At 40.1% G+C, this 23,651-nt stretch overlaps 1 protein-coding gene across 1 annotated transcript; it reads right to left on the reverse strand.

The window, feature by feature from the left end:
• Nucleotides 1–741: 741 nt before the first annotated feature.
• On the reverse strand, nt 742–22,991 carry LOC126088584 (serine/arginine-rich splicing factor 11). Its single transcript, XM_049906787.1, has 2 exons — nt 22,858–22,991; nt 742–4,840 (listed from the first exon to the last, which is right to left on the reverse strand). Exon 2 carries the CDS (start codon nt 4,825–4,827, stop codon nt 2,674–2,676), a length of 2,154 nt encoding a protein of 717 aa, XP_049762744.1. The 5' UTR covers nt 4,828–4,840; nt 22,858–22,991; the 3' UTR covers nt 742–2,673.
• Between the last annotated feature and the right edge of the window lie 660 nt (nt 22,992–23,651).

Genomic DNA, 23,651 nt, shown 5'->3' on the forward strand with positions numbered 1-23,651 from the left:
TAACTAACAACTGCATATAACAGAAGTATACTTTCTACCTACCATCCAGCTATTACCAATTCTGCAACAAATGCCCCAATTAGGCATGACGTGTGCAAACTGATAACCAGACATCAGCACCATAAGCAGATGTTAAAGACCTTACTTTCCCCACAAAAAAAAAAAAAAAAAAGAAAAAGAAAAAAGAAAACATCTGCTCCATTCAGCATGACATGGAAGGACACCCAAGACACTTTCCCATTCTCCGCCTTTAAGGACATAAACACACTGTGACCACATAGGCCAAAAAGTGTCAATGGGAGCTGTCAAGTTCAACTGAAAGAGGATGGAAGAGTACTAACAATTGGACCCAGGAGAGGTCACAGTGTGAAAAAAGTGTAATGGTGGTCAGTGGCTACCATGTCAGAAGTCTCACAACCAGGCACTCACATTCAGTCAATTGTTAACTGACAGTCATCCCCACACACATACACCAGTGGGAGGGGTGGGATGGAACTGAACTAAATATACTTCATCATACCCTGAATTCTGAGTATGAAACAGACACAAATCATAAGCCACAACACACTTCTGTTGTTTTCTTCTTCTTCTTCTTCAGATCTAGATCGGTTCAATATAGCTCATCCCCCCCCCCCCCCTAGTCGATTCAATGCAAGCCTCTTCATCTTTACATAACAAATGCATCCTAAATTCATCTGAACATGCTTATGTACTGAGCCTTGCCCCCCCCCCCCCCCCTGAACATAAACCTTTCTTCCAATAACAAATTGATGGTTTCTTGGTGCCTGAGGAAGTGTCCTATCAAACAATCCTCCTTTCACTCAATTTGTGGCACACATTTTTTTTCCTTCCATTGAATTCAGTACCTATTCATTTGTTATTCAACCTAACCATCTAATCTTTATAATTTGTCTGTACCACATTTCACAAGCTTCTAACCTCTTCTTGTCTGAACTACTTATTGTTCACATTCACTTCAACATAAAGTTTCATTCCCCACAAATGTCTTCAGAAAATATTTCCTAATATGCTTCTGTACCTCTGAGATGGTAAAGTTATTCCTCTTTCTACATCTTACAGAGGGGGATTGATCCTACACAGTATTTCAATACAATGATTAAAAGTATGATTATAGCAACTTCTCAATCTTTTTCCAAGTATCAGAATGCCTGAAAAAATACCAACACTACCTTAATGGTAGGACATATCTTTAAATATCAGATCCCTCTTTTACAATGAGCCTCTTAATCTGCTGAAGTCTATAAGTGTCCAGTTCACTACCATCTGGTACCATAACTTGTGAAGATAGGAAATAGGTATATTGCTAGCCAAGTCTTTTAAATCTGAAACTCCTCCAACATTACCATTTAAATCATCAATAACTACTTGTATTATTATTGTGCTTCATCTCAAATATTCTCTCAATTTCAACAACCTACATATGTATGGTCAATACATAATGAGTCTAATGTTGCAGTTGCATTTCTAACAATCCACTTCAGACTAGGCGACTCCAAATTATTTTCACTAATCTCTCTGTAGCATTAAAATTCATTCTCCTATTTAAGTTTATAAACATTTTCTTCACCAGAAATGCAATATTTACATACAAAAGTGTGTTATTTATATACAGCAATGGGATTTCATATCACAAAATTTTACAGTTTATATTCGATTCATATTTACAACTTGACTATAAATTCTTTCACAAAAAAATTCATTTTTAACATAAAATTACCATATTTTGTATTATTTTTAGCATGTTACTTGTACTGTCACATATAAGGTAAACCACAAATGAGCGCCACAGAATTTCTTCAAAGGATCCCTGGTAAAATCTATAGAAACATTAATAGAATTTTAATGTTTTACAGAGTAATTACATTCTGACCGATTTTAGTAGTATACACACACATACATCACTGACACTTTATGCAGCAAATGCTATGCCCTAAACCAAAAATATGTCACAATAACATGCTATCTGGTTTTCTCTTATTAAAAAAAAATGGTGTAAAATTATAAAATTCAACATTTTCAATCTCATTAGATGTTTAGACTTTTTTACAACCCATTTTATTCACAGTGCTCGCACCAATTTACACAGTGTTCATAAAATGTTTTTGGTGTATATAAAAACACAAAACCAAAGTATCACTGATCCATTCCAGCTTCTTTAGTAATTCACAATTTGGTATTCTTAAACACAGAATCAAATCAAGTGGATTATTACTAATCAATTGTATACACATGCAAAACAGATTAATCAACTGAAAACTGAAATATGCGCCTCATCTGTTGCAGTATTGAAAGATTCAGTTATGAATAGCACAGTAATAAATTACAAATGAACTAAGACCCAAAAAGCTTCCAACTACTGGCTCAACTTCTTTATAGGTGCATTGCGTATCAGAAACACAATAGAATCCTCCTTTTATTCTACAGCACATCACTTAAAAACAACAAAAATATGAAAAAAGTGGAACAGTACTATTTTTGAGGTTGAATGGATTCCTTTAACTTACAAATATGTAAGAATACATATAAGAAAAATTTTATCACTTTCTAACAAACTGCACATAATTTTACAGTAAGCATGTAGTTCCTCACAAAATGTTCAAGCTGCTGAATAAGTTTTCCATTTCACAGACAACTATGGATGTACCGAAAATGCTAAGGAGAAGTAGAAATGTCCATATCATCTGCATCACTTTGTCCCGCCTCCTGCATCTCCCTTTGCTGTACCTTCCCATTTGGAGTTCTACTATCCTTTCCATCTGATAGTCCATCAGCCTGAGAGGAGTTTCCATCACCCACATTTTCTGAAACACCTTTGTTAGCAACTGTTTCTCCCGTGTTCCTCTGTTCAACAGCTTTTGTATTACTCTTGTCACTTTTATCCCCTTTATCCTGTTCATTTGTATCAAAACCTTCTTCCTCCTCATCATAGTTCCGTGGAACTTTTGAAGAGGATCCAGAATCACTTTCTTTCTCTGAGTGTTCTTTCTTATCTTTCTTCTTCTTGTCCCTATCGCTTTCTCTGTCTTTATCTTTGTCTTTGTCTTTCCTGTCATCACTGCTCTTTTCTTTCTCTCTCTTTTTGTCAGAATCTCTTCTGGATCTTGAGCGACTTCGGGACCGCTTACGTGATGGCGAATGTTTGCTGTGACTTCTGCGAGGTGACCGACTTTTTCTGCGGGACCGAGATGAACTTCTACGTCGAGATGGGCTTTTTCTTCGAGAAGGAGACCGGCTTTTCTTCCTTGGCGAACGGCTTTTTCTCCGTGGAGATCGATGTCGTGACTTTGAACGTGATGACGATCTTCCTCTTGATGACTTTGATTTCTCACGAGAACTCTTTTCTTTACTTTTCTCCTTACTCCTACTTTTAGACTTATCTTTATCTTTGTCTTTGTCTTTTTCTTTGTCCCTGTCCCTGTCCTTGTCCTTGTCTTTGTCCTTATCCTTATCCTTATCTTGATCTTTATCTTTATCTTTATCTTTATCGTGATCTTTTGTGTCGGAGTTCTGTATAGCAGTTTGATCAGAGGTTTCCTTTTCTGCATTGCTTGAGCTGTCTGCTTTGGTTTCACTGTCAGCCTCTTTATCCTTCTTTGAGCTCTCTTTTTTGGAGTCTTTCTTATCTTCTTTCTTGTCCTTTGATTTATCATGACTTTTTGAAGATTTTGACTTTGACCTCCTTGATCTGGAACGTGAGCGTCTTCTGCTTCTAGAACGACTTCTAGAGCGGCTTCTGCGCCTTCTTCCTGGACTACGGGATTTCCTCTTCCTTGACCTTGAGCGTGAATGTTTCGATGATCTAGAGCGTGAACGCCTAGATCTTGATCGGCCCCTATTGCGGGATCGTCTTCTCGATCTTGAACGTGATCTTCTACTACGGGATCTTGATCTCCTCCTTCCGCGGGAAAGTGACCTGGATCGTCGCCCTCTAGATCCACTGCGACTTCGTTTTTTTTCCTTTGCTAGTAGACCAATGACAGGGTCAATGGCAGCTGAAATTAAATTCTGGGCTTCTTTTACTCTAGTCATTGCTTCCTCAATTTCTTTCTGTGCAGCCTCATTACTTTTAGCTTGAGGTTTCACAATAGCTTGTGTCGAGTGATAAACTTTTATCGGCCTTCCATTTACATCTTTCCCACTAAGTTTCAGTGCTGGAATTATGGTAGCCTGATCTGTGAATTCAATAAGCAAATATCGCTCCATATCCCCTTCTCTGTTACCAAATCTCATATATTTCACCTCACCAGCAGTGGAAAAAAACTCCATTAGATCTTGCGCACCTAAAGACTGTTCAATATTTGTTACAATTAATGTTCTCCGTATCTCCTCTATTTTCCTCGAGTCTAATGTTGCCGGAAGAGGAGGATATGGCGGTAGACCATTGGCAATCAGTTTTGGATCATGCGTGGTAATAACTTGGTTTGGTGGTACACCCTCCAGCTGATTTGTTACATTTGGTGGAAGTTTTGGTTCTGCTGTTGGAAAAAGACTGGTTCCTTGATTTGTTAGCTCCAGTGCCTTCTGTTCATCTGGAATTTCATTCTGGAATGGAATAACTATAAGTGCACGGTCTATAAACACTGTGTTTGTCATATGCTGTGCAACTTGAACACAAACTGGATCATGGAATTTCACATAGCAAATGCGAGACTGTACAGGAACAGCAACATCACGAATTGTAGGATATAGGCGAATATCTTCTATCTTTCCTAAATATCCAAATAATGTTTGCATTTGATCTCTTGTTGCCTGTGGTGCAATATTTGTTATTTGAACAACTTTGGTGTTTCCTGCCGTCATCTTCATGTGTGCAACAGTCCTGCAAAAAAAAGATACAGTATTAATAATAAATAATTAACAACTAAACATTATTGATCACATAAAACTACAAACTTAGGTGTCACTGGAGACATTTTCACTAGCTGAGCTATTGCGTGAATACTCTTAAAGTGAACAAAGATAATAGAATTGGTTTATAACACACATAATTTTCACTTTCAAGAAAAAATACAAAAACTCTGAAAACCAAAATATCAAAAGTTGATGCTGATCTACTAAACCCATCCTACACATGATACTATTTATATCACACAGCAAGGACAGATTTCTCCTCTGAGAGTAACTTAATGATGAATATTCAAATTTCCCACACAAAACTCATGCATGACGTTACCTTTGAACACACTAGAATAGAAACATGAGATATATGAATATGGACAGTATGTATTGCTACAAGACACATTCTTGTGATAAAAATCAAATCGTATAGGATTTCTTTGTGACATGACTCATCCTACTGACTTTTTGAACTAACTGTGCCAAGGAAATACAATTTTTTTATGTATTTAAAATCACAATGACTGACTAGACAGATGACCATTAACCTTAAAGATGAATTTATTGAGTGATGGCCAGAAATACAAGAAAGGAGTGATTATTGTCAAATGCAGGTTTGCTCTTCAGGGTGGAAAAAATAATATGCACAAACATGGGGGTAGGTGGAAGGGCAGATAAAGAGGGAAGAAGAGCAACTAGACACTGCAATGTGAGTTTACATACTGCTGTGTTCCTGCAATGTTTTATCTGGCCAGGGGATTCCTCTCTACTACTCAGTGTTGCCAACCCTCAAAAAAATTTAAAAATCTACAGCCCATTATGGCCACAACACACTTACTTTCTGAATATGCATCGTATTTTGTTACAAAATGCTTGGCCATGATGAAATCCTTCTGGGATTCAATTATTAGGGAATCTACGAAATTGCATTTGGCAGAAGATCTCATTAATTGTGATAGTGGCTTTAAACCAGGTAACGCTTGGGGACCTTGTGATTTTCCCAGTTCTTCACAAATATAGAGAATTTTATGCCTAATGACACATCCAACAATAATTTTGTTATGTTGAGGACTGAATTTTAACTCCACAGGTCCATAATTCAACAAAGGGCGTGCTTGTAACATCACAGGTGCACATGCAACAGTGTGTCTCAGATGGAGCAATATTCAATAGTGTGCTAATTCAACAGAGGGCAATAATGTAGTGGAAACCTATACACATCCACCACAACACCAATTTGTTATATAAAGCCATGTTGCGCACCTGCAATACCCAAAGTACAAAAGATGGCCAAATGGTTGTCAATCGAAATATCAAGGCAAAATGTCATCTGGCTGCAAGCCAAGCTGTTCCATGCTAATTAAAATACTACATGTGGTTCTTCCCCAAAGTAAGACATATCACAAACGTACTACCACCCTCCAAATGTTTCTATACATCAAATTTCTGATCCAATTATAAGAAACAACGACAAACTTTATTGAATTAGGTGACAACCAGCTGTAATGTTGCAACGGCCAGGTTAATGCTCTTTTCCACGTTTCGAAAGAATGGTTGTGTCCTCAGTGCAAGTTCAACTAGCAACATCTCAACACAATGGAACACTAAAGTACAAGAAAACAGGGTTTTGGCTGACAGTTGCAGTAACTAACCCAGTTTTTCAGATGGACAGAGGGAAGGACAGGTAAACATACATGGGGCATAATTGAATGTTGACAGGCCTGGAGTCAGTGCAAATGACACATCAGCATTGCCATGGTCCAGAAGCAGGTGTTCTTAGTGTGTGTGTGTGTGCAGCGATGAGGAGCAAATCTACGTTTTATAGTGTCAGTTATAATATGCAAATTGCGTGTTAATCAAAGAACATTGTACAACAGGGACCAACTGAATGAGGCAGTGCAGCTGTTAAGACACTGGCCTCATATTTGGAACTGTGGAGTTCACTATGTCTGGCCATCCTTGCTTAGGTTTTATTGAGTCACTTCAGGCAAATGCTGGCATTGTTCCTTCAAAGTCTTGGTTGACCACTTGTCCTATCCTCATAAATCATACTTACATATTCTGTGTATAACTGCATTTTGAGCTATTTGTTTTCATTGTATTACCACTAGATGATTCTTAGATGACTAATAATAAATGTAAATTGTACAAGCAAAATGGTTTTTCACTGTGGTAGTTGCAATCCAACCATTATTTTTAAAACAGTACAGTGCTTAATGGTCAGAATGGATAAGCTACATGTTTTGCCTCTGCCTCACCACAGTTTTGAAATGCCATTAAGTTCAACCTTTTCTCAAAAGCATTGCAACTGATAGTCTTCCAATGGTACTTCAAATAATCTTCCTTACTTCAAGAAAATGACTGTTCCATTTATAGAATTCAGAACCTCTTACTGTGTTCTTTGTTTGCCATCTTTAACCTCTTATGTATTTGACACAATATTACATTGAGTCAGTTCACACCCATTTCTATTTTGAAGGATATTACATTCAGGTTCGTAGTAAGACACACTGTCAGGAGGCTGGGGCGGAAGGTCAAGAGGGAAGAGGAAGCAGAACAGAGGAGGATCAGATAATGGTGAAAGACAGGTGGATGCACTGGCGGGGAGTGATGCATAATGAGAGTGAGGGGACAAGTCTTCTATAGCTGGTTCTCAGGGGTGGAGGGACGACTGGTGATGTGTGGGGATATGAGATAAGAAATCTGTTTGCAGACTAGGTTTTGGGGGATAGTGCCTGTCTGTGAAGGCCTTTGTAAGAGCTTCATCATACTGGTCAAGGAAACTGAAGTCGCTACAGATGTGCCATCCCCGATTGGCTATGCTGTATGGGAGGGATATTTTGGTGTGGAAGGGATGGCAAATGTAGAAAGCAGATACTTTTGGTGGTTGGTGGGTTTAATGTGGACAAAGGTGTGGATGGAACCCTCAGAGAGGAGGAGGTCAGTATCCAGGAAGGTAGCACACTGGGTTAAGGAGGACCAGGTGAAGTGGATGGGAGACGTTTCAAGGTTGTGAAGAAATGAGAACAGGATGTCTTGGCCCTGAGCCCAGAATATGAAGATATCATGAATGAACATGAACCAGACCAGTGGTTAGGGGTGGCTATAGAGCACAGCATTGTATAGTAGTGAAACATGGACTGTGAGAAAACTGGAACAGAAAAGAATCAAAGATGTGGTGCTACAGACGAATGTTAAAAACTGGGTGGGCCGATAAGGTAAAGAACGATGAAGTTTGCTGTAAAATCGAAGAGGAAAAGAATATATGGAAAACACAAGAAAAAGGGAAAGGATGACAGTATGTGTGTTAAGACATCAGGGAATAACTTCCATGGTAACAGAAGGAGCTGTAGAGGGTAAAAACTGTAGAGGAAGACCGAGAGTGGAATACATCCAGCAAATAATTGAGGACATAGGTGGAGAGGTTGACACAGGAGAGGAATTTGTGGTGGGCCACGCCAAACCAATCAGAGGACTGATAGGGTGGGGTGTGGCACAGGGGTGGTGTGGTGGTGGTGGTGGTGGTGGTGGGGGGGGGGGGATCCCTCTAGATAGCGCATAAGCAGGTTGGCAAAGAAATGAGGTAGTGTGTTTGGAGTCTAAAGGACATTGGGAGAGGTAGCGCTGAATAGCAGCAAGCAAGGGCATGGGGGATGCTGGTGTGTGGGCAAGTGGTGTTAAAAGTGATGAGTTGGGATTCAGGAGGTAAAGGGGCAGGGATGATGGAGAGTCGGTGGTTTTAGGGCGCACAACTTCAATGGTCATTAGCACCCAGGGCAATTGGTTGGACGTGTTGGTCAAATAGGACCGAAATTCTTTCAGTGGAAGCACATCAAACAGCTACAATGGGGTACACAGGGCTGCTGGGTTTGTGGATTTTGGAGAGCATGCAGAAAGTACAGGTGCAGGGTGTCAAAGGGGTGAGGAGGGAAACAGATTCAGGGAAGATGTTCTGGAAGGGCATAAGGCTTTAAGCAGGCACTGGAGGTTTTGTTTGATTTCTGGTAGGGGTCACTCTGACAGAGTTTAGGCAGATGTCTTCTGCCAGGTAGTCACCACAATTCACACAGGTGTGGAACCTTTGTCCGCAGGTAGGACGAATAGTCAAGATCTGTTTTGAAGTTGTCCTTTCTTCTGCTGAGAGGTTGGTGGCCTTTAGGAAGGTACCTGGGGAAGGATGGTACTGCTGAGTTGCGAGGTAAGGAATTCCTGGAAAGTGATCAGGAAGTGGTAAGGTGGGAGGAGAGTAGGATCACAGTTGGTTGGTGGTACGAATTGGGAGACGCAGTATTCAATGTTGGGATAGCATTGGCTTTTGTTGGAGGGATTGGTGGCAAATAAATTGTTCCACTGCAAGAATCTGAAGGAAAAGAGCAGGTATCTGACATGTCTAACATACTAAATTTGGGTGTAGTGTTGAAGGTGAGGCCTTTTCGGGCCTGCGGATTTTGGTGGAAAGGTTAGCAGAAGTTTTCTGGGATTGTTTCGTCTCTGGATTTAGTGGAGGGTTGGCAGGGAGTTTTGGGGATGTGTCAATTTGGAAAGGTCAGCTGGGCAGGGTATGGATGCTATGAGGGGTTGATGAGGAGGAACATTGTGGGTAGGATAGGGGTTGGATTATAGTGCCACTAGGTGGAAGTGGGATGTCAGCAGGCTGGATAACCTATAGAGGCAGTGTCAGGAATGCTCTTTCATGTGCAGACAGGCACTATCCCCCAGACCCAATACCATTCCATATTCCCGAACACCCCCACTCCACCTCCCCCACTCCCAAAAACCTGATACAAAGGAGCACTCCCTTTGTCACCCAACACCACCCTGGACTGTAACAAGTCAACCACATCCTTCATTACCACTTTCTCATTATCTATCATCACGCTCTGAAATGAGGGACACACTACCCAAAATCATTCCTTCCTCTCTGAAAGAGGTGGTCCGTCACCTATCCAACCTCAACATCCTAGTCCATTTCTATGCCACTCCCAATCACAGCCCTTTGCTATACGGATCATATTGCTGCAGAAGATTCAGGTGCAACACCTGTGCAATCCACCCACCCAGCACTTCCTATTCCAGTCATGTCACAAGCTTATCCCATCGCATCAGAGAGCAGGCCACCTACGAAAGCAGCCATGTTATATACCAGTTCTGCTGCCACCATTGCATAGCTTTTTAGATTGGGATGACTGTCAACCCAGGATGAATGGCCATAACCAAACTGTGGCCAAGAGCAAAGTGGACCATCCTGTAGCACAACATGCAGCTGGATATATCATGCTCGATTTCAATGGCTGCTTCACAGCGTGGACAATCAGTATCCTCTCCTCCATCACCAATTTTTCTGAAGGTGCCCAGATGGGGGCTATCCTTGCAACACATTCTCCGCTTATACAACCATCATGGCCTCAACATATTGTAACTGCCCCCACACCCTCCATCCAACAGTTTCCACACTCTGTCCTATCATCATCTCCCAATTAATATCCCCTCACCCTCACTGGACACCACTCTCTGCCAATCCATCTATTGGTCTTTTCCCGTTCTCTGCTCCTTTCCTTTTCTGCTCCCCACTCCCCTCCCCTCCCCCCAAAAAAATAAATAAATGAATAAAAAATAAAATCAGCCGACACTTTGGCTGGCAGCCTTGTCCTGCTATCATCTAGCCCCTGGATGCTCCACAAGGCAGCACTGACTTCTCCCCATCTCGCCCCTTCACTGCCCTGATCTGGTCTGCTGTTTCCATTTGATGTGATGCAGTTGCATTCTGTCTGCAGCAGCCAGAGACAGTGGTCATATGTGCATAGATGTGCTTGCTTGTGTTTGTGTGTGTTTTTCTTTCTGAAGAAGGCTTTGGCTGAAAGTTCAATGTTTAGCTGTATTTTCACTATCTTTACAGTGAGAAGCACCCTATCCTTGTCACAATATTGTGGTTGTCATAATATGTCATATGACCTGTTTACTGGCATCATCAGCATTATAACTGAATTCTCTCCACCTTCTTAAGCAGGTAGATTTATAAAACAAATATTTAGAAAGCAGTGACTTGACAATTGTTGTGTTAACATAGGTGGGTCATCAGATCAACATACTTGGGATGATTGCGAATGTATTCTTTCATGATCAAAAGTGTGCAACGATGAAGTCTATACTAAAACATTAAGTGAAAGCAGTGAAGTATGCAGCAGCACCATGATGAATGATTCAAGAGGACAGTGAATACGACAATGAAGTTGCACTGTCCACATCGTTTGATCAGCAGGACATATGGAGCTTGCAGTGAATGTGTTTTAACCATATTTGTGCAGCAACGCATTTGTATTTGTACCAACAAAGTATTCATTTACTGGAAGTCCAAGACTGAAAGAGTCAATCAATAATTCAGAGGATGGCTGGAAAAGTGGTTCTGAAGTATCACTCAGATGTGGAAGACAGACCTGGAAAGCAAGGTCACTTGTCAAATGATGTTTAACCTCTCCACTTTCTTGAAAGATATTTTCCATTGCATGTGGCAGCTACAAACAAAAAGGAAAATGCCACAAGAAGATGTAATATTTGTGCATGAAAAATTATCAGAAGAGTGTCATATATATCCACAGAAAATTTTAACTTTCTGACCAAGTCTTAGTAATTATGATGTTCTGAAACATCTTTTGAATGAACTGCAAAATTTCAAGCCTGCACATCAAATATAAATTCAGTTATCCTATGCCACTTTCCTCCATCTTGTTCATGAACACCCCCCACCCCCCTCCAAATTTGTGTCTAATTGAAACAGTTATGGGATTAATTCCATGCCAATATCCTACACTAAGAACACAGTACTCGACATACCACTTCAACTAATTTGATTCACTTGTTGGGGACATGAGGATATTCATTGCACAAGGAGTAACACAGCAGAGACCTTTAGTCACTAATATTTGTTTTTATTGTCATTACACAAGGCCTTGCTGAACCTAAGTGTCTGGTGCCACCTTCTCATTCAGCATGGATTCAGACCTTTCACTGGTTACATTTATTTTAATTAAAAAGACATATATTAACTGTAACAGCATATAATAACATGAAATAATTTAACTGTATTAATGAGAAGTTACGTATGTGTTTAATTCTTATTCTACTATATCTCTGAATTCTTATGAGTGGAGATATTGTAAAGTGCAGATGACAATATGAAATCTTACCAACATACTGTTAAAAGTTATGTTCCTCTCAACTTCTTCAGTAAGCTCCTCACATTTTCTCAATAAACTCCTTTATTTCTTTCATTTTTTCTGACTCAATATTGTTAAAATTAAAATTATATTGAAAATAATATTGTTAACCAAAGTGCATATTTCTGTGATCTCATTTTAGCCAGAAGCAAGAGAACTAATGCGTTAATCTACTTACTAGCCCATGGAGCTACAGGACCATCCAGTAATATAGTAAAGCACAATTATCTCAGACTGAAGGCACTGGTTATTGTATGTTCCTAGTCTTTAACTGTAACAGCATCATTCACCTATCTATGCATGGGAAGAAAAAATTTTCTGCCCTTGTTAAGTTGATCCGAAGACCATAGAACAGACATCTCACAGGTGTGTTGAATCTAGGCATGTTTTGAATTCTGGCTCTAAATCCAGTCAACTGGCAGCAGAGCAACTTGTCACTTTTCAAGAAAATGCACTCAAGTGGCCTTTTTTCCATAACCTACACCATCCTTTCCAATAACCTACACCATCCAATAAACAAATTTATGTGGGAAAGTTATCACTGAAGTAGACTGTGAATTTGGTTTGGGGTGCATGTGACCAAGTCCTCAGGTTTGATGCAAAATGTATTGTTTCAATGCGGAAGAATGCCATAAAATATAAACTGTTAAGTCAGATACTTGGCCTTGTAACACTAACCAAAACAGCCTTGCTGTGCTGGTACTGCGAACAGCTGAAAGCAGGGGAAACTACAGCCGTAATTTTTCCCGAGGGCATGTAGCTTTACTGTATGGTTAAATGATGATGGCGACCTTTTGGGTAAAATATTCTGGAGGTAAAATAGTTCCCCCATTTGGATCTCCGGGCAGGGACTACTCAGGAGGACGTTGTTATCAGGAGCAATAAAACTGGCATTCTACAGATCAGAGCATTGAACGTCAGATCCCTTAACTGGGCAGGTAGGTTAGAAAATTTAAAAAGGGAAATGGATGGGTTAAATTTAGATATAGTGGGAATTAGTGAAGTTCAGTGGCAGGAGGAACAAGACTTCTGGTCAGGTGACTACAAGGTTATAAATACAAAATCAAATAGGGGTAATGCAGGAGTAGGTTTAATAATGAATAGGAAATTAGGAATGCGGGTAAGCTACTACAAACAGCATAGTGAACGCATTATTGTGGCCAAGATATTTATGAAGCCCACGCCTACCACAGTAGTACAAGTTTATATGCCAAATAGCTCTGCAGATGATGAAGAGATTGATGAAATGTATGATGAGATAAAAGAAATTATTCATTTAGTGAAGGGAGACGAAAATTTAATAGTCATGGGTGACTGGAACTCGATAGCAGGAAAAGGAAGAGAAGGAAACATAGTAGGTGAATATGGAATGGGTGCAAGGAATGAAAGAGGAAGCCGCCTGGTAGAATTTTGCACAGAGCATAACTTAGTCATAGCTAACACTTGGTCCAAGAATGATAAAAGAAGGTTGCATACATGGAAGAAGCCTGGAGATACTGGAAGATCTCAGATAGATTATATAATGGTAAGACAGAGATTCAGGAACCAGGTTTTCAACTGTAAGACATTTCCAGGGGCAGACGTGGACTCTGACCACAAACTATTGGGTTACGAACTGTAAATTAAAACTGAGCAACTGCAAAAAGGTGGGAATTTGAGGAGATGGGACCTGGATAAACTGGAAGACCCAGAGGTTGTAGAGAGCTTCAAGGAGAGCATTAGGGAACGATTGACAAGAATGGAGGAAAGAAATACAGTAGAAGAAGAATGGGTAGCTTTGAGAGATGAAATAGTGAAGGTAGCAGAGGATCAAGTAGGTAAAAAGATAAGGGTTAATAGAAATCCTTGGGTAACAGAAGAGATATTGAATTTAATTGATGAAAGGAGAAAATACAAAAATGCAGTAAATGAAGCAGGCAAAAAGGAATACAAATGTCTCAAAAATGATATCGACAGGAAGTGCAAAATAGCTAAGCAGGGATGGCTAGAGGACAAATGTAAGGATGTATAGGCGTACATCACTAGGGGTAGGATAGATACTGCCTACGGGAAAATGTAGGAGACCTTTGGAGAAAAGAGAACTACTTGCATGAATATCAAGAGCTCAGATGGAAACTCAGTTCTAAGCAAAAAAGGGAAAGCAGTAAGGTGGAAGCAGTATATAGAGGGCAATATTATAGAAATGGAAGAGAATGTAGATGAAGATGAAATAGTAGATATGATACTGCGTGAAGAGTTTGACAGAGCACTGAAAGAGCTAAGGCGAAACAAGGCCCCGGGAGTAGACAACACTCCATTAGAACTACTGACAGCCTTGGGAGAGCCAGTCCTAACAAAACTCTACCATTTAGTGGATTGCATTGGATTGTTTTAGGGGACGAGACCAAACAGTGAGGTCATCGGTCTCATCGGATTAGGGAAAGATTGGGAAGGAAGTCGGCCGTGCCCTTAAAAGGAGCCATCCTGGCATTTGCCTGGAGTGATTTAGGGAAATCACGGAAAACCTAAATCAGGATGGCCGGACGCGGGATTGAACCGTCGTCCTCCCGAATGCGAGGCCAGTGTGCTAACCACTGCGCCACCTCGCTCGGTACCATTTAGTGAGCAAGATGTATGAGACAGGCGAAGTACCCTCAGACTTCAAGAAGAATATAATAATTCCAATCCCAAAGAAAGCAGGTGTTGACAGATGTGAAAATTACCGAACTATCAGTTTAATAAACCATGGCTGTGAAATACTAACACGAATTCTTTATAGACAAATGGAAAAATTGGTAGAAGCCGACCTCAGGGAAGATCAGTTTGGATTCCATAAAAATGTTGGAACACGTGAGGTAAAACTGACCCTACGACTTATCTTAGAAAATAGATTAAGAAAAGGCAAACCTATGTTTTTAGCATTTGTAGACTTAGAGAAAGCTTTTGACAATGTTGACTCGAATACCCTCTTTCAAATTCTGAAGGTGGCAGGGGTAAAATACAGGGAGCAAAAGGCTATTTACAATTTGTACAGAAACCAGATGGCAGTTATAAGATTCGAGGGGGCATGAAAGAGAAGCAGCGGTTGGGAAGGGAGTGAGACAGGGTTGTAGCCTACCCCCGATGTTATTCAATCTGTATATTGAGCAAGCAGTAAAGGAAACAAAAGAAAAATTCGGAGTAGGTATTAAAATCCATGGAGAAGAAATAAAAACTTTTAGGTTTGCCGATGACATTGTAACTCTGTCAGATACAGCAAAGGACCTGGAACAGTAGCTGAATGGAATGGACAGTGTCTTGAAAGGAGGATGTAAGATGAACATCAACAAAAGCAAAACTAGGATAATGGAGTGTAGTCGAATTAAATCGGGTGATGCTGCGGGAATTAGATTAGGAAATGAGATGCTTAAAGTAGCAAATGAGTTTTGCTATTTGGGGAGCAAAATAACTGATGATGGTCGAAGTAGAGAGGATATAAAATGTAGACTGACAATGGCAAGGAAATTGTTTCTGAAGAAGAGAAATTTGTTGACATCGAGTATAGATTTAAGTGTCAGGAAGTCATTTCTGAAAGTATTTGTATGGAGTGTAGTCATGTATGGAAGTGAAACATGGACGATAAATAGACAAGAAGAGAATAGAAGCTTTAGAAATGTGGTGCTACAGAAGAATGCTGAAGATTAGATTGGTAGAACACATAACTAATGAGGAGGTATTGAATAGAATTGGTGAGAAGAGAATTTTGTGGCACAAATTGACTAGAAGAAGGGATCGGTTGGCAGGGCATATTCTGAGGCGTCAAGGGATCACCAATTTAGTATTGGAGGGCAGCTTGGAGGGTAAAAAATCGTAAAGGGAGACCAAGAGATGAATACACTAAACAGATTCGGAAGGATGTAGGTTGCAGTAGGTACTGGGAGATGAAGAAGCTTGCAGAGGGTAGAGTAGCATGGAGAGCTGCATCAAACAAGTCTCTGGACTGAAGACCACAACAACAACATAAGTCAGATAACTGGGATCAATGAACTCCTACAAAAAATTGATAAACCAACAGAGGCACATAGTAAAATTTGCACTTTAATGATTGAGGGATGAGCTCTGACATACTAAAATCTAAAAATTCAGCAATATAACCCTGCTAGTTAGTAAATAAGAAGCAACACGATAAAACAGGATTTATTGAAATCAGCATGCCACAGAAACTGGTAAGTAGTCAGATATCTCACTGAAAAGGCAGGAGGAAGACTGACATCAATAGAGCGAGGGTTAGGAATTGTCGAGGAAGAAATTCAGTTGTTTCCTATTAAAAGGAACCATCTCAGCATTTGCCCTAAACGATTTAGGGAAACCACAAAGAATCTAAATCTACATGGCTGAATGGGAACTTGAACCTTAGTTCTCCCAAATGGGAGGTCAGTGTATTATTGTGCTACCTGTCAGTGTCTACAAATCATTCAGTTAATTCATCCTAGACAGCCCAACAGTGTTGCTCTACCTTTACATAAAGAGTAGGGCACCCTGGGTGTTTTAGGCTCTTTCATCTACCACCAACAAACTTTGGCAAGTTCTCACAGCATTAGGAGACAGGAGAACAGATGAAGAATTCTAGCTGTCAATCACATCTTTGCTACAGCACCTTCAGCTCTGTAGCATGCATTATAATTAAATAAGGTAGTCGTACCATGAAGACATGATGCGGAAAAAATAGAGTAATTAAGGGAACACTCATCACAGTCCCATGAGTGTACATCACTTGAACACACTAACATTTATTTTAAATGTCATCAAGGTATGGTTCATCATGTGATTTACACTTCGCAATTTTCTGGGACTGGTTGGTTTTGAAAACAAACTTGGGTCTCATTTATATCGAAGTTGTGTTAACCTTATGGTTAACACATTCACATCTACCAATCTAAACACCTCACTTCTGCTTCACCCACTCTTCTAATGACCACAATGCTCATGGTAAATTATCAACAAAGAGCTCCACGTGCAAGAGAAATGGTAGGGCTTACTGCAATTTCTGCTACAAAATGTACCTGCTATATGGCTAGCAGTAACTACCCAACTTCTGTGCAGTTACTAGGTAAGTCAATGATAAGACCTACACCAGATCTGTCACAGTTATTTCCTGTCAACAAAAGGCAGGGCAACATGTGAAAGTAACTAATTCAGCTCCAACTGCTGCACGACATTCTTTGTGGGCTTGACCATTAATAAACTACCTGTCCCCAAGGTTTAGGGGCCAAGAGACAACTGGATCACTCAACTGCCAAAAACACTGCATGACACAGTGTTCGTGAGGTCCGTGGGGGCTTCACAGTCTATGCCATTTGGACCTATCCCACCAATACCAGTTTTTTTTTTCCTCCTCCTCTTTCTTCTTCTAAATAGCGCAGGTCTCCTTCCTTCCACAGCCCTCTGGCTTCAATCTTCACTAGTACCTGCCCTCTTCCCTTTGATGTTCCCACTCCATCTCACACTTGCCTTCTACCCCAGCTCACCTAAGCAGTCCTCTGCCTTTCCGTGCCCATCTCTCTCCTCTCCCACCCTAACACTGCTCTTCCAATGCTCCACCTAGCAGCCTACCGTCCTGTCCCTACATGCTCCTACAGACAACAAAACGTCTTCCCCACTCTTGTCCAGATATCCACCCCGTATCTACACTCACCTCTCCCATATCCCATTGCCCACCTCAGCTGAGATAACTCTCCTCATCTCAGTGGGGCTACACACGCAAAGAACAGTAGACAGTGGCACAGAGAGAGAGAGAGAGGAGGAGGAGGAGGGGAGTTAAATGTGCCTGTCTGCTGTTCAAAGCCTCCTCTAGATATTTCTGTAATGATGGTTGGTTCGTTGTTTTGGGGAAGGAGACCAGACAGCGAGGTCATCGGTCTCATCGGATTAGGGAAGGACGGGGAAGGAAGTCGGCTGTGCCCTTTGAAAGGAACCATCCCGGCATTTGCCTGGAGCGATTTAGGGAAATCACGGAAAACCTAAATCAGGATGGCCGGACACGGGATTGAACTGTCGTCCTCCCGAATGTAAGTCCAGTGTCTAACCACTGCACCACCTAACTCTGTCTGTAATGATGTATTACTATATTAAATTATATGTGAAAAAAATTATTTCTTTTATACTTTGGGTAACTTGATGTGAGATGCACACCAAAGTATATGCCTACGAAACTAGAAGTGAATGAGGAAGAAATTGCAAAATCATGAAAGCCGTATAAAATGGCATATCTCTTAGAACAGCTGCAGTTCTATATAGAATTATTATTCCTAGTTATTTGACATATGTGGAAACAGCAATACACTGGGTCAATGGAAGCATCCAATTCCATCCATCTGCTTTGACCCGTGACGTAATGGTAGTGTCTTTTCCTCCTCCTCTTTCTTCTTCTAAATAGCGCAGGTTTCCTTCCTTCCACAGCCCTCTGGCTTCAATCTTCACTAGTACCTGCCCTCTTCCCTTTGATGTTCCCACTCCATCTCACACTTGCCTTCTACCCCCAGCTCACCTAAGCAGTCCTCTGCCTTTTACTGCCCATCTCTCTCCTCTCCCACCCTAACACTGCTCTTCCAATGCTCCACCTAGCAGCCTACTGTCCTGTCCCTACATGCTCCTACAGACAACAAAACATCTTCCCCACCCTTGTCCGGCTATCCACCCCGTATCTACATTCACCTCTCTGTTCTCTTAGAACAGCTGCCGTTCTATATAGAATTATTATTCCTAGTTATTTGACATATATGGAAACAGCAATACATTGGGTCAATGGAAGCATCCAATTCCACCCATCTGCTTTGACCCGTGACGTAATGGTAGCGTTGTGTGTGTCATCACTATGGCAGCTACATCTACATCCATACTCCGCAAGCCACCTGATGGTGTGTGGCGGACTAGACATTGTGCTGTTAAAATTTGATGGTGCCTTCTGGTGGTGGATGTCGACTGCTAAGTTTAGTATGTGGTGGTGGATTCATTTAAGTTTTGGTTGTCATCATGCTCACGTGGTTTTGAGTTTAGGTTGTTAGTGCAGTACTGTATGTTGTGGAAGTGTTTTCAGTGAGTTACTAAAGTTTTTCTTTTTTGTTTATGTGTTTGAAATTTTTGTCAGGTCTGATTAGTTTGGTGTTTGTGTGGAAAGAATTTTCTTTTTAGTTAGATATGTATATGACAGTGAACTTCATGTGTGTGTGTGTGTGTGTGTGTGTGTGTGTGTGTGTGTGTGTGTGTGTGTGTGTGTGTGTGTGTGTGTGTGGAGGAGGGGGAAACCCAGGTGGTATTGCCGGAGGCTTTTGTTGGTAATGAATTTTTGTTCTGGTTTTATTCTACAGTAATTGTGATATTTTGTCTATTTTACATGTATTACAGATCGGGTGTTTCTTATTCATGTACTGTATTTGGGCTTTTGAGTGCTGGGGTTTTAGTTCTATTTTCTAGAGTATTGGGGGTTTGTTTTTTGGTACTAATAGCTTCAGTTGAGCTATAGAGGCGAAGAGAAATGCCCGATTCTACTTTTCACACTTAGAGATGTTGGTTTTTTGGTACTGATAGTTGCAGTTGAGCTATAGAGGTCAAGAGAGACAACCAATTCAACTATTCACACTTATGGGTGTTGGGTCTTTGGTATTGATGGTTATGGTTGCGCTATATAGGTCTAGTGAAATGCCCCATTCCTGTGGTTTTGATGGGAGAATTCTTTAATTTAAATTTGTTTGGATATTATTTGTTTTAGGGTGGTGCAGTGTTTCTTTATTGATGTATTTTTAGCTTTTCCTCACTCAAAACCCCCAATTTTCTGCAGGTGTCCCACTAGTTTCATTTTATTTTTGGAGTGATATTTGTTGGCATGTGTATGTAGTGACATCATTGTCACCACATTGTATTTGCTGGAACCAGCTGTTTCCACCATATTCATATGTCATGGGTCAAGGCAGAGGGGTGGAATCGGACACTTCTGTAATGCCCAACACATTTAATACAAACATGAAAGATGGTAGACAAACACCAACATTGCAAAACTGTTGTCATTCTAAGCACAAAAGCCAACAAGATTTCAGCAGATAATGAGGAAGATAAGCCTTACAATTACATAATTAAAAGTTAAAAATGTGAACCATGGTTCAACTTACAAATGGACATGACAGTTTGCATACGAATATGTGAAGAGGCTGGGCTTAAGTGGGCAAAGTAGTTGGGATGTATTTAAAAAAGCTGGAACTGAAGTGTTACACTAGCCATTGTCAACAGCTCAATTTACAAAAACTTCAAAACACTAGCTTACAAAATGGAACACTTCTAATATGGCAAACACACAATTTTTCTATACTATTGTGAATGACCTATTTGTTCAAATGATTTCACACGAGACTGAGTATACAATCTGGATGCTGTAGTTGGTTCGTGTCACACTGAAGTGTGCTTCTGATGTTGGGTCACAGGTAAGTTAACAAAAAGACTGCTAAACAATTAAGCTTTCAGCCAAAAGGCATTCTTCGGAATTATAGGTTAGGTTAGTGGTGTTTAACGTCCCATCGTTCTGAATTATACAACATACACATATACATATTCATGCAAATGCACCTCACACACTCATGACCACTGTCTCCAGCTGCCAAGGCCATGTATGTTGTCCAATTCAAAAGAAGGCCTTTTTTTATGCCTGTCAGTGACTCAACATCTCCACTACATTGGTAAGAAGCAATAAATCCTTTTCATAATAGTGTCATCATTCCATCCTGGATTTTCCACTGTTTGGAGTATAGATGAACCAAGCACAAATAAAGAAAATGCAATTTTTTAATGTCTACTTCTAGACCTACAACAGAAAAAGTAAAGAACTGCACAGAGAGCAACAGGGAAAGACACCTATAAAGATGTCTAGTCCTTTCCAAAGGCAGCAATCAAACATAAAGCTGATGGAAGGAGAAAAGAGAAGAATTGACAATATAAAGTCAGATCGAAAAACTGGACAGGAAAAGAGTGGAAAGTGGGGTCAACTAAGACTACTAATAGTACAGGTCTGCTTTGTCTCTTGATGTAATGAGGTTGTGTCATGCAATGTGATATGTAAACTTACAGAAAGAGAACAGAATGCAATTTTTTTCTGTTTCCATTTACTGGAATGAAGGTTGTGATGACAAACTGATCCGTAGCACAATCAAGGTCTATGTTAGGTTCAAGGTGACAATTGGCTTCAGAGTTGGCTAAGCAATATCAAAGGCTAATATTAATCTGAACCATGAGATTTAATAATATGAAATCTGAAGAATAGACAAATTAAATGCAAGGCTGTAAGAAAAGTTATAGTGGATGAATTTTCTGATAGTGAAGAGGATAAAGCTCTTTTACAAGACAAATCTGGTTGGATATCTTGAACAACTACTGATGAGTAGTCCCAAAATAATAGTGCCTGAAGAATGAAGACTTAAAAATTGATGCTCTGATGAACGCAAATAAGTTAAATGATGTGCAGTTTGGAAAAACAATGAAGTTCTATTTGTTGTGCAAACAGGAAAAAAGATAAAAAAATAGAAAGCAAAATAAATGCAGTGAACTCTCTACCTTTTTCCCATTTTGCAACAGTAACATTAGTGGATTTATATCAACCCACATTTACAAGTATTACTCTACAGTAACAGTAGGCCTTAAAAAAAAAAAAAAATGACTTTTTGGAATGTGCCCCCCCCCTTTCCATTATAGCACACAATGGCAGATGATAAACAGACCAAAACTGCTGCTGACACAAACCTTTGCTGGTGATTGGACAGCTAAGATCAAAAATAAATACACAGGGCTGGGTAGAGAAAATTCTCACTACAGTCATGAATGGAATATACATAATGGAAATAAGTGACAGAACTTTGGGCAAAACTACTAATGGTTCAAATGGCTCTGAGCACTATGGGACTTAACATCTATGGTCATCAGTCCCATAGAACTACTTACACCTAGCTAACCTAAGGACATCACACAACACCCAGTCATCACGAAGCAGAGAAAATTCCTGACGCCGCCGGGAATCGAACCCGGGAACCTGGGCGCGGGAAGTGATAACGCTACCGCACGACCACGAGCTGCGGACGGCAAAACTACTCTCTTTACTACAAGTTCACTAGAGACAGACTATCAACTGAGCAAGTAATTAGTTCCATATTTAACGAATTGTTGTTTGTTGTACAAATATGATGCAGTTTTAAAACTCTCACCCCCCTTCCCCGGCAAGTTTCCCATTTACTGAAAGATGTGAAACTAACATCTGACAACCAAAAGACACCTGCTGTCAATTTCTGTAAGCACACTGGTTAAAGTTAAATTATCATATGTTTACAAAATACGAGAACAATTCAACAAATATCAAACGAGTTGTATATGTTTTAAGAACAGATAAGTATATGAATAAGATTTTTTATTCCTGTTGCTACAGAGAATGTAAACAAAGTCTTTTGTATGTTATTTTAGCTTATGCTGAAAGAAGCTTATCAGCTGAAAATAATAATGAGCGAAGTTAGTAGTTCGCAAAAATTTTCGAGTAAAGCTTTTTAGAAAAGTAGGACTAGTTTTAACACCAATAGACGCAACACACTGCAAGAGACACCCACTCGTCAAAAAAACATATTAGCTGTCCTAGCAGATTTCTAAAAAACGTTACGGAGACAGTATGTGGCATACACACACAATTTTTCCCTGTTTCGAAAGTTAAAGCATATTTTGTGCATAACGCTAACAAAAATAAGTCTATTCAGCGACGTACAACATAAGCACTACGTAGCAGATAATAACTGGTAATACATACCTGCGTTGAAATATAATATACACTATTAAATAACTTCTTCACTATTTATTGAGTTTGATTAATATCTATAACAACCGGGCAACGCGACCCACCACAAAACACCCCTCGCTTCATCGAAACAATCCAAAGATGGGTCGTAAAGAGATTGCATTGCTCACGCTCCATATATTACAGGAGGCTGTGCATTGCTTAACCACGAGAAATATACACAGATTGCAGCAGTAACGTCTATTTGGATCGCTGGATTGCAGCAACCCCACGCAATTTTTATATAACGATAACTAGTTTGCCCATCTGATATTGCAGCGAAATATTTCACAAGGAGATTAGCAAAATACTTTGTTCATCATAAACTTTTTGTGTGAAATCGGTCACGTTCATGAGAGTCTGCTAAATTTTTTTCAGGGAAAGAAGACTCCAATACTGTCATTTCTAATATAAATGAGTTGGTAAGTTCGAGACGTGTCATGCCACAAGAACAAAATTTTACAAGTGACACAAGGAACTTATTATACCTTACCGAGACAATTGACGGTTATCCATTGGGTATGAGGATTGTGTAATGAATAAAATCTCTGTAGGCCTACTCCATATTCTAGGATCGGCGGAGGAGGGGTACAAGTTTCCCCTCTCGGTCTCCCTATACTCTTGCAAACGCCAATGGGAATATCCCGAGCAATTTGACTAATCTGAAAGATCACGCGTATTGAAACGTTGTTTAGAATCATAATGTTTCACAATCGTTACGGACAAGGAGCAGTAGCAACAACCACACACGATATATTTTAGGTTTC

The sequence above is a fragment of the Schistocerca cancellata genome, chromosome 1 (assembly GCF_023864275.1).
Source record: "Schistocerca cancellata isolate TAMUIC-IGC-003103 chromosome 1, iqSchCanc2.1, whole genome shotgun sequence".
NCBI classification, from domain to species: Eukaryota; Metazoa; Arthropoda; class Insecta; order Orthoptera; family Acrididae; genus Schistocerca; species Schistocerca cancellata.